At 34.4% G+C, this 12195-nt stretch overlaps 1 protein-coding gene across 2 annotated transcripts in view; it reads left to right on the forward strand.

Moving 5' to 3' along the window:
* The window catches only part of LOC106874288 (uncharacterized), a 32232-nt gene that overhangs the window by 9049 nt on the left and 10988 nt on the right, over positions 1 to 12195 (forward strand). Inside the window, exon 1 of one of the 2 annotated variants that reach the window (XM_052970615.1) lies at positions 6774 to 6800. The exons of the other annotated variant lie outside the window; for it this stretch is intronic. Within the exon in view, the coding sequence (XP_052826575.1) occupies positions 6789 to 6800 (12 nt within the window). The 5' untranslated portion in view covers positions 6774 to 6788. Of the gene's footprint in view, positions 1 to 6773; positions 6801 to 12195 lie in introns of those variants that run through there. 2 annotated transcript variants of the gene reach the window in all.

Consider the following 12195-nt stretch of genomic DNA (forward strand, 5'->3'; position numbering starts at 1 on the left):
GTGTCCAATGAAGTAAAGGTACGAATAAGTGGGCTGGCTACACCTCTGGCAGAGGCCACGGATTATTGTCTCACTTGGCTTGCTGGGTCTTCTCAAGCACAGCATATTTCCAAAGGACTTGGTCACTAGTCATTGTCTCGGTGAGGCCTAATGTTCGAAGGTCATGCTTCACCACCTCATCCAGGTCTTCCTGGCTCTACCTCTTCCACAGGTTCCCTCAACCGCAAAGGTGTGGCACTTTTTCACGCAGCTATCCTCATCCATTCTCGCCACATGACCATACCAGCGCAATTGTCTCTCTTGCACACCACAACTGATGCTTCTTAGGTTCAACTTTTCTCTCAAGGTACTTACACTCTGTCGAGTATGCACACTGACATTACACATCCATTGGAGCATACTGGCTTCATTTCTTGCAAGCTTATGCATGTCCTCAGCAGTCATGGCCCATGTTTCACTGCCATGTAGCATGGCTGTTCGTACACATGCTTCATACAGTCTGCCTTTTACTCTGAGCAAGTATGTTTATGAATAATCTTCACTACAAATGAAAGTCACATAATTCGACAATTTTCTCAGAGCTGGTTGATGCAATTTATTGAGAATATATGGGAAAACATTGTGATTTGGCTTAGCAGAAAACATCAAAAATTATAAGATCAGTCACTTCTAACATTTTGCCATTCTTTATTTTACATTTATGGGATTCATCAAATGTTAATTAGTGTTTAACCCTTTCTGTACCAACCTGCCTCAGACCATCACTGTTTCTGATACAAACTTCCTATTCTAAAGTGATCTAAATTGACACCTTTCATCGAAATTTCATGTTAATTTATATCCCAGCTTAATAATGACAGTTATTTTACTAAATTCTTTATTAGTTGAAATGAATTGAAACAAAAGCAATGTCTTTCCACACACATGATAACAAAAGGGTTAATGAAGGTAAAGCATTGAGGCAAGTGTGGGCATCTATGTAAGCACTTACCAATTGCAGTTGCTTCTTTCTCTGCAGAAGAATAAGGGACTTTAAGAAGGAGCATCAGAAGATGCTCTCCCTGTCAGATAGTTACACCTAGAGCAGTGATAACTTGATCTCAACTAAGGATGGAGTTGTCAATAGCTTGGAGACAAGCATTTTCTATCATCATCATCATCATCGTTTAACGTCCGCTTTCCATGCTAGCATGGGTTGGACGATTTCTATGTGAACTTTAATATTTTTGAAAGCAGTAACTACTTTTTGGAATAGGAAACATGGTACATTTCATTCAGGTCTTTTATTTTATCAGAAAAATGTACCAATCATTTTCTGTAATAAACTAGCAACCTGTAATTATCTTTCATTTTTCATTTTAGAAGTAGGAACTTTAAGGTATTTAAGATGAACTAACCTATTAGGATCAGGTCTTGTTTTGCGATTTTAATATAATAATCAAATAAATTGTTGCTTGTTTTACTAAAAATGCATATTTTACTAAAATATGTTATATTGAGATCTGTTACACCCTAACAGATATTATTGTCATCATCACCATTTTTTAATGTCTATCTTCCACATTGGTTTGGGATGACTGGTCTAACATGTCCAAGGACTGCATTGTGTTCCACTGTCTGTTTTAGCTTGGTTTCTATTGTTGGTTACCCTTCCTAACACCAACCACTTTACTGACAGTACTGGGTGCTTTGTCCATAGCACTAGCTCTAGTGATATCTCCATGCTGGTTACAAGACTTTGACTGAATGAGGCTACAGTAGCGAGGTGGGTGTCTCTGGTCTTCAGTGGAGTTACTGTGTACAATAATAACATTTAAATAAGATTAGGTAGATTCAAAATTCTGCAAAATAATCTTGTTCATCACTCGTCACAGCATTCATTAATAGAGATAGAAGCTCTGTATAATGCTGCAATTTTATGACTTTAATTGTCAGTGGGTGGTTGTTGATAATAAGTTTCTTACCAAGTTTGCTAAAATACCAATTTTGATATATAGTTTTTCTTAACTCATCAATGACAGGCACTAGAATAAGTGTTGAAGTGATTCTGAAATCAGTGACACAGTACCATTTGTGATTTTCTTTTGTTACAACAGCCTTAGACCTCTATGGTCAGTTACTTGGTTCTATGACACCTTTGATAAGGTAGCTTATGTCTTACAGTTGTCCACAGAATACCTTCACGTCAATGCAGTAATAAAGGGAGTAACAGGTGGAATCTTCAGGCAAGCAAAATTGAATAACACTAGAGCTGTTCAAGGGCCATTGCCTCTTTTGATATCAAACTGCCCAAGGTTGCCATGGTACTATGATACAAACTTCCTGCTTTAAAATCATCTAAATTAAAACTTTTCATCAAAATTTCATATTAAATTATATTTCAAATACTGGCTTAATATTGACTGTTATTTCACTAAATTCTTCATTATCTTCAAAATTGATTGAAATAAAAGTAGTGTATTTCAACAAAAGTATAGTAACAAAGGAGTTAAGCTTAAATACCACTTAAGAATGCTGAAATCTGAAATTTTATACTTGTATTATGTCCAAATAGAGATAACTTTGCTTAACTAATAGTGTGGCTGTTGTTTGCACACCTTTCCAGTATACCAAATGTCATCATTGTATATTCCTATATTCAGGAAACTAAGCTGTGTTGACTTAGCCAGTACAACATTACCTCTGAATAGTTTTATGAGTAAACCTTTTGCCGAGGGGTATTGGATGAGATAAAATGGTCAGTGCTTTCACTGTCTACTAAAATTTTCATTGATCTATGGTTAATTACAATATTAACAAGTGTATAAGACAAAAGATGTTTTAATGAAGCTGATAAACTTTAAGTTGTTTTATTATATGTGTTACTTAACCTTGTGATATCATCACATGGTATCTCTTGATAGATATTTGTGTAGTCGTGGATGTATTCCCACTTTCCCAAAAAGTTATTTCTAAGAAATAGCTGTTGAAATAACTTCCTGCTCAGTGACCTCCTGTAACAGTAGTAATAGTATTGGTGGTAGGAGAAGTAGTAATATTTATGAGGATATCCTGGTTACAAAAGCTAGCTTTCTTTTGGCCTGTGTCTAATGCTTTGGTTTGTGGGACTGTTGCTTCTAACTCAGCATTTCATTTTCCGGTTGTCTGAATCCTAAGCTAGTTGAGATTATTCCAGAAATAAAAGTAATCTCTTTCAAATTTTTCATATACAGTTAAGTTAACACTGCCTTGAAGTTGCATCCTTTAGCCAAGAGTTTTAAGACTTGGAATAACTGATCCAAGGATTACCTTGGGTGGTTGTGACTGATGAGATGATGTCCCACATGAACCTTAGTCATTAGTTTAATCATCATTATCATCATCATCATTATCATCATCATCATTATTTCCATACTCACTTTTCCACACTTCCATGGATCAAACAAAATTCATTGAGGTAGATTTTCAATGGCCAGATGCTCTCTTTGTTGCCTAGCTTCACTTGTTACCAAGTAAGGTAATTGTTCCTCATGGCCAGACATATTTTCATAGAAGTTTAGAAATGAAGAACACTTGTTTGTCAGTGGCATTCATTTACAGCTACCACACGATATGAAGACAAGTAGATATCAACACACACACACACACACACACATGCATGCACACATGCACATGCACATATATATACAAAACGGGCTTCCTTGAGTTTCTGTCTACCAAATCCACTTGTAGGTCTAGAAAACACTTTCCCAAGGTGCCATGCAGTGAGACTTAACCCAAAGCCATGAGGTTACGACACAAATGTCTCAACCACTCAGCCATTCCTGTTTATATAATGTACATATTAAGTATTTTATGGCATAGCTCTAGTGGTCACAATGTGTTGTTCCATTTTAAGGTAGTATTTAGATTTAGCTGCTATTTCTAGCAAATTGAGTAGTTTTGTAGATGCACTCTCATTGGCTTATGAACAATTAGTAGATAACGAAGTAACTCAATTATAGAACATATTTGATGAGCCAAAATAGAGTTTCAAATTTAAAACACAAGGCACCAAACATATGGTACCATTAAAACACATTTTTTGGCTGTTAACAGTTTGTCTCAATCCTATATCCTTATACTCAAGCACACACACACACTGTACATGTTGTATGCATGTATATATGCCTGTTTGTATGTATAAGCACTCAGATGTGTATGCTTATATATAGATTTTATGTTCCCTGCATGTGTGTAGTTTGACCTAATACTTCTGCTGTTAAGAAAATCTACCAGACTCTACATCTGTAATTTATTTCTTGGTCAGCATTATTTTATACTAACTTGATGACCATGCAAAATTTCGAAGCATCCACTTAAACAAAAATGTTGTTTCCTTCCTCCTCCCATTCACTCTTTCTCTTTCTGTCTCCTTTCTCTATTTATATATTTAGCTGCTTAGTTTTCTCATTGAAACATTTATACCATTCTTTTATCAGCAGAAATGATCTTACTGACTTTCTTCATCAGTAAGCAGGTTAGCAATTGCAAAAATGCTTATGAGATATTATTTCTCACTGTTAAAGCACTAACTTTGAGATTTCCCATCTAATTCTGTTTGTCTGTTTAATCATCATAGAGCAGCTGTACTGATATCTACAGTGGTACCATTGAAATTGAACAGGGACAAGGGAGCTTCTACATTGTTGCTCAAGCTGCTAGAAATAGGAGTTAAGTCTTCCTCAAATCACAAATTAACTCTTAAAAAGAGAACACATTGAACTATATAATATTTGAATAAACAAAAAGGAATGTCTTTCTTCTAGGATTTGCTCAATTAGGGCTGACCTGGGGCTAAACAATAATAGGGAGACTGCTGCATGACTGCTCAAACTGCAAGATTAGCCAAATCTTAAAAAGCAAAATATACATTTAGTAATGTATTTGTAGATTCACCATGCCTGAAATATACAGGATGACCACATCTGGAATACTTTTGATAAGACTGATTTGAGGTTAAACAACAACAACAGGTGTATCAATACTTAGTCAATGTCTACTGGCTGTATTTATCTCGTTGTGTTATATCCTGATAATGCCGTTCCCCAGTTGACACAGCAAACCGCTGACAACCTCTGTAGATGTTACATAAGCTTCAGTAGAAGCTTATGTAACATCTATAATTGATGCCTAGATTAAATTTTTCTGCTAAACCATTACATGTTGTGTTTTTGCAAGACAGACATCTGTGAAGAATATTAATTTTATTTGCTAAATTAATTTCTGAGATGTGAGATTACTGAATATTTTATTCAGTTTCAGCTTATTTGTAGTGTTCTGTACTTCTTTAAAAATATCCTGACACCCACTTAACTATATTTTATCTGGCAGATTTGGCATCCCAGTAGTATTAAATTTCTAAATAATATTTAAAAAAATTTTTTCACTATAAAAAAAAGAACAACATTCTGTACACAATTTCTTTATTCTTCCTTTTCAGCAAGATTCAGTGAGTTTATATATTGCCGAAACAAATCTACAGTTCTGTTATGTATTAGTCAGATAAGGATGGGGAAATCTAATAGCAGTCATTGCTTTCTAATATTTGTTTACTCATTACATATTTTACTTTATATTGTTAATGCTCTATGCATCCAATATGCTACAAATGCTGTTGAGGTTAACTTTGTCTTTCATCCTTTCAGGTCAATAAAATAATATACCAGTCAAGTACTGGAGGTTTATTAACCAAATTGCTCCCCTCCCCTCAAAATTTCTGCCTTGTGCCAAAAATTAAAAAGAGTTATTTCTTTATTCTTTGTTGAGTTATAAATAGAATTTAAATTTTTGAAAACCTATTTTAAAGCATATCATTTCAGGTTTAGATTTTACACCTTTTATATTTTGTATCAAAATTTGAGGGCAAACTTCAACATTTGATGACTTCATAAATGATATTGAATTTAATAGAAATAGTTCAATTGGCTAGGAACTTTAAGAAATAGCCATTTTAGATATCTTCCCCCAATTCTATAAATTGTAAAGTCTAATCATCATCATCAACATAATCATCACCATCATCATGAGAAAGCATGATTCAGAGTAAAACAAGAAGTTTGTATAGATTAGAAAAGTTAGAAAATACAGCTACCATTTTGATGATATTTTAAAATTTATTCCTGGTCTAACCACCTAACCACATAATATCTTGTAGATGATTGATACATTATATGATTTTCTGTAAATAATAAATTAAAGTATTTTTTTGTTTTCTAACGAGAAGATGTATCTCGATCTATTTGAAAATAATGACATCTCCAAGAAGAATAATTTGCAAATAGTCTGAAGTTGTAAATTTTTACACTGCCAATAGATTCTTGAAAATGAATTTATAAAAAACAAAAATGTAATTCTTGTTATTTTTGGATGCTATTAAAGTAACCTAGCATTTTTATTGTAACTATAGCTTCAGTTAATGACAGCTGACAGTAGGGATTACGACAGTATTCAGGAAATTAAACATTTGATAGCATGAATTCATTTGAATGTTTTATTAGGAACTCATTGATAATTAGTTGTATTGGTCATCAGCTACACACAGAGTGGAGTTTGTTTTCACTGTCTACTCTAGCTGACATATTTGGATCACAAGAAGGCCAGCAAAGCTTATTGAAATACTTTCACTTAGATAGAGATCTGACCACAACATAAAGTGAGAAAGTTGATAACTATATTGTTTTCTTATTTATTATTTTTTAATAGGTAAAGGTATGATTGGTTAAGAACCTCACTTTACAACTGTGTGGTTTAGGGTTCAGTCCTGTTGCATGGCACCTTGGGCAAGTATCTTATGCTATAGCCCCAGACCAACCACTGCCGTGTGAGAGAATTTGGTAGACAGAAACAGTGTGGAAAACCATTGTGTGTGTGTGTGTGTCTTTTTCGTCCATTTCCCTTGCTTTCAGCCCGTGTCTATGTGATAAATAATTTTAGTCATTTGACATTTAGCATGTAGCTCTACCATGTAGTTTGCCCCTATTATGATTATTATAAAAAATTATATACTCTGTATTAATTTATACCCAAAAGGTTTTACATGCTAGCTACTTGATAAAATCCTATATAGATTTTATCCTTGATTATAATAATAATGTATATATATATATATATATATATAAAAGATATTTTTGCCCTTCTGTTCATGATGGGACATGGTTATCTCTTCCTACACTTGATAGCCTCACTGATAGCAAAACTTGATTCATGTTATGGCCTTACTTTCTTTGTCTTCTCTTACTTTCTCTTCCTCTCCTTCTTTCTTTACCTTCTTCCTCACTACTGTGACACAACAAACAATGCAGGGAATTATTTCTGAAAGAATCAATTATTGATTGACCCTATTTTGAGCCTGGCTTATCAACATTTTGCTAAGACATGTTTGTTTATTATTATTATTATTATTATTTGTAAATTAATCTTCTTATTGTCTATGACCTTCTGCTTTTTTTTTTTAAGTTGTCTCCTTTCTAGCAAATATTAGCTTATTAACACCCATTAAGCACTGATGTAACTTAAACTATACTAATGTTAGTGCTTGTTATTATTATTATCATTTTCATTATCATCTTTCAATTCTGTTCCCATTTCTTGCCAAGTGTCTTCTTGACACGTAGAGAAATGCACTGTATACATTGGTAGGCCATTCAAATAAACACACCAGATTGTTCATTTATAAACTCATGTGATAGAGAACAAGGGGAAGACAGTGAGAAAAAGGAAAAAATAAAAAAGTAAACAATTATTATTATTATTGATAATAATAATAATAATTATTAGTATTATTTTCTCAAAATCGCTCAATGTCCACATCAAAAGTCAACCAATCAATAATTTACTTATCTCATGCAATTGCTTGATCTCTCCTAATCAGAGGTGTTAATCATTGGTAGATTAGTTATGTTTGAGGGTAATATCTATTTCTCCTTCAGGAGTTTATAGAAGAATTGAAGCTAAAAACAGTGTAATGAACTAACAAATCTCTTTACAAACCAACAATCAATATTCCTTGTGAACTAACCAACTGACACCTTCTGACTTCACTGTGAACTAACACGAACTTCTCTGAACTCTGAACCTTTGAACTCAGATTGTTACTATCTATACTTTACTTGGACCAGTCCATCTCTCACAAGGAGGCATTGTAACTCTCATCACATCTCTCCTTTTGAGATTTTGACTACTGTGAGAAAGTGGAATTTCTTTAATTCTTTCCTCTTTCCAGCACCTTTCCTTTTCTTTTTTAACTGTTGTGTCTTAATTGCCCAACTTTTAAGGTAGTATTATTCATTGCACACACCACTTTTTCTTTCTGTTTTACTGAGCACACACCACTTTTTCAAGCACCTTGATGGTTTCCTGCAAGAGAAGGAGTTCAAAAATCAAACCGATGCTGAAAGTGCATTCAAAGAGTTCATCAGTTCCAGAAATCCAGATTTTTATGTTAACAGAATAAACAAACATGTAACTCGTTGGCAAAAATGTGTTGATTGTAATGGTACTTATTTTGATGAATAGAATTTCTGCATTGGTGAAATATATTGTGATGAATTTCATGTTTCAAAATGTAGCTTACTTTTTACTCAGCCTGATACATCTGTGTATCTCTGGCTACTTTATATAGCCATCCACAACGATTAGATAGTATGTACCATTCACTGGTCCAGTGTAAATATGTATCCTGGACCATGGGCACTCAGTCTCTGGCCATGATTGGTATTTTACTGTTCGTGTTTTGGTTGCCAACACGCTACCTCTACATGCTTTCATCAATTTCTTATTTCTTAATGTCCCTGTCCATAGTTGATCAGTATACAAAGCTCTTCATTAAAGCATTCATTCTAGACATCCCTGGGTGCCCACAGTGGAATTGATGCAACACTTATTTCTGTGGTGCATTTGGTACTACTACTCTCTGTGCATACATTGAGACATCATTGCATAGTGAGAAATTATTTGAATTTATATTTCTTTTATTCTTATTTTTCAATGTTTCTTTCATTCTTGTAATGTAACTATCCTCTACGGATTTCATTTTTATACTATGTGCTGTTTTTATATCATGCTGTCACTAGCAGTTCCTAGATTACATTACACACAATACTTCTTACTTCATTTTCTGACTGCAATAACATTATCACGGTCTCTTCTAGCAGTTCCATGCTCTTGGGAATTAACCTCAATAAGCAGTTTGCATGGCCAATTTTCTTCGATGGAATATACTGTGTCTTAAAATTGTAGTTCAGCAATATTGTACTCCAACATTGTAGTCGGCTTGCTGTATGGGTAGGCAATCCATTCTTTGATCCAAAAATTGACAGTAATGGTCTATGGTCAGTTTGTAAGAAAAACTTCTACTACATAGAAATTTGTGAAATTTTTTTACCACAAAAATAATCGATAGAGCCTCCTTTTTTATCTGACTATACTTTTTTTCTGCTGCTACCAGCAAACATGAAGTATGAACTACTGGCTTCATATTTCCATCTTTATTCTTGTGTAGCAAAACTGCTCCTATTCCATATTCTGAAGCATCAGACGCTACAATAATGTCCATTCTAGGATCGAAATGTGCTAGTTACAAGTCAGAAATTAGTATTTTCTTTATGTCTTCAAATATGTTTTGGCACTTTACTGATCAATTCCATTTTACTTCTTTTTTAGTAAATCATTTAATGGTGCTCTCAATTTATGTATATTTGGAATGTACTGTTGATAGTAATTTACTAGGCTAAGGAAAGTTTGTAATGTTATACTTGTTGGAGGAGGTATCTTCTTGACTGCGCTGCCCTCAATGGGTCAGGACGTCTTCTATTCTTATCTGATTTGATTTTAGGCGAAAAAATTCACAATTCTCTTCACTGAGTGTGAAACCATAATCCTTAATTTTTTTAAAGACATACTTCACATGTTTGATATGCTCACTCCGGGCAAGGGGGCATCATGACTCTCATCACAACAGATTAGTAAACTAGCACTTTAACATTACTTCATATTACATATTTCATACCTCAAAATTCCGAAAATTTCAGTGGGTCTATCCATTGTTCATTGCATCTCAGATATATCTAAAATACATGTGGTGGAGATGATAGTAAGTAGTAGTCCTTGTAGAAAGCATCTCTGGGCTGTGATGGTTTGAACTGTGTTTGAATACAGTCCACTTGGCTAGGAAATATAAACAATCAGCATCTTAAAAACTCCATGATTATTCAGTCAGTTCAAGGTCTCTAAATTATGTTGACCTACTTTGTATGCAACATTCCAAGTTGGTAAACTGAAAAAAGTAATGTGTCATTGTAAATATGATACAATACACTATTCATAACTCATAAATTAAGTGTATGGTATTCTATCTATTTGGTCATTACAATTAAATAGTAGAACTCTTGATGTAAGGGTGTGTCCATGAATGAATATGGGTGTGTGCATGTAAATATACATATGTACATACATATATATACACACACCTTCATTGTCAGATAAAACATATCACACCCTGCTTCTCCTTTTTCTAATAAAGCATAACAAAATTTTTCTCTTTATATTGTCATGGATCATGGCATACAATTAAATCTTTCAGGATAAAGTAGTAAAGAGATTTTGATTTGTTTTTTTAATGGTTTACAGCTCACAAGGTGCATTCCAGAATTTTGAGACTTTTTCAGGAGAGACATTAAGTTCAGAGACATTTATTAAGTTCAAATTGCTTTTAAAGAAGGATTCTATGACCTCAATGCACTTGTTATAGTACTCCATCCACTTTGTGAATATCCCATGGAAGTCCTCCAAAGTGAAGGTGTCCAGGACCCTCGTCACAGCCTCCTTCATTTCCTCAATGTCTTCAAAATGACTGCTGCTGAGGTTCTCCTTCAGCTTAGGGAACAACCAAAAGTCGAATGGGACTGTAAGGAGAGTGAGGGACAGTTTTGATGTCCATCTTTGTCAAATAGTTTATTACCAGGATGGAACTGTGGCCTGATGCACTGTCCTGGTAGAGGTATCAATGATTCAAGTGGAAGAGCTCTGGCCTTTTGTGACAAAATCTCTGTATGAAAACCTTCACAATGTACTCTTTGTTGACTATCTGACTAGTGGGAACTCAGTAGATGTAGATGATGCTCTTGTTGTTGAAAAAAGGTATCATCATGAGCTTCTGGGTGGACTTGCTTTGCCTGGCCTCTCATGCCAGCAAAATCAGATGTCCAGCTTATACAGGTTAATCCATAAACAGTGTGGAGCATTTCATAAATTTCTGTCGTATTTTTGCCCAGTTTAACATAGAACTTTATTGCATTGTGAGCTTTCAAATAGTTTTCACGTTCTGACTGCATTGCGACAAGTAGTGTCAGCTGTGACAAGTAGTGTCTAATAATAGGTGTTCAAAGTGCTGTTACAGCCATCTCCTTCAAGCTGGAATAACAAAAGTTGGCAGGTCAGCATATTAGATGTATAGAAATAATATACTAAAATTATGATAACCTCGAACAGTTATAACTGCCTCTCCTAAAAAAATCTCAAAACTTATGGAATGCACCTTGTATCTATACTGATGTATATTTATATTGTGTTTATATTTATTATGGAGATCTGTAGCCATGGGAATTACTGCTGGACAGTGTGATTGATAGATCATTTATTAAAGATAGTCTTGTGTAATATCTGAGAAAACAATAACTTTCCTGTGGTTGGTCAGACTGATTGTAATTAATGTATACTATCTCAAGGTTCTTTTTAGAACATATATCTACAGACACATCTGGACTAATCATTATATATTAGCCTTGATCTGACAGACCTTATGATGTATGATCAAAAGGACTATCCTATATTTTTAGGAGTATCTAGAACTACAGGACTACTTTTTATTTTGTCTTTTTCTTTTCTTTTTTTTAAAGATGGTAAGATGTGGTGGTGGTGGTGGTGGTTTAACATTCGTTTTCCATGCAGGCATGGATTGGATGGTTTGACTGGGGACTGGCAAGTCAGGAGGCTGCACCAGGCTCCAATCTGATCTGGCAATGCTTCTACAGCAGGATGCCCTTCCTAACGCCAACCGTTCCAAGAGTGTAGTGGGTGCTTTTTACATGCCACCGGCATAGGAGCCAGTCAGGTGACACTGGCATTGGCCATGTTTGGATGGTACTATTTACGTGCTATTGGCACAGGAGCCAGTCG

This window comes from Octopus bimaculoides, chromosome 9 (genome assembly GCF_001194135.2).
Source record: "Octopus bimaculoides isolate UCB-OBI-ISO-001 chromosome 9, ASM119413v2, whole genome shotgun sequence".
Lineage (NCBI taxonomy): Eukaryota > Metazoa > Mollusca > Cephalopoda > Octopoda > Octopodidae > Octopus > Octopus bimaculoides.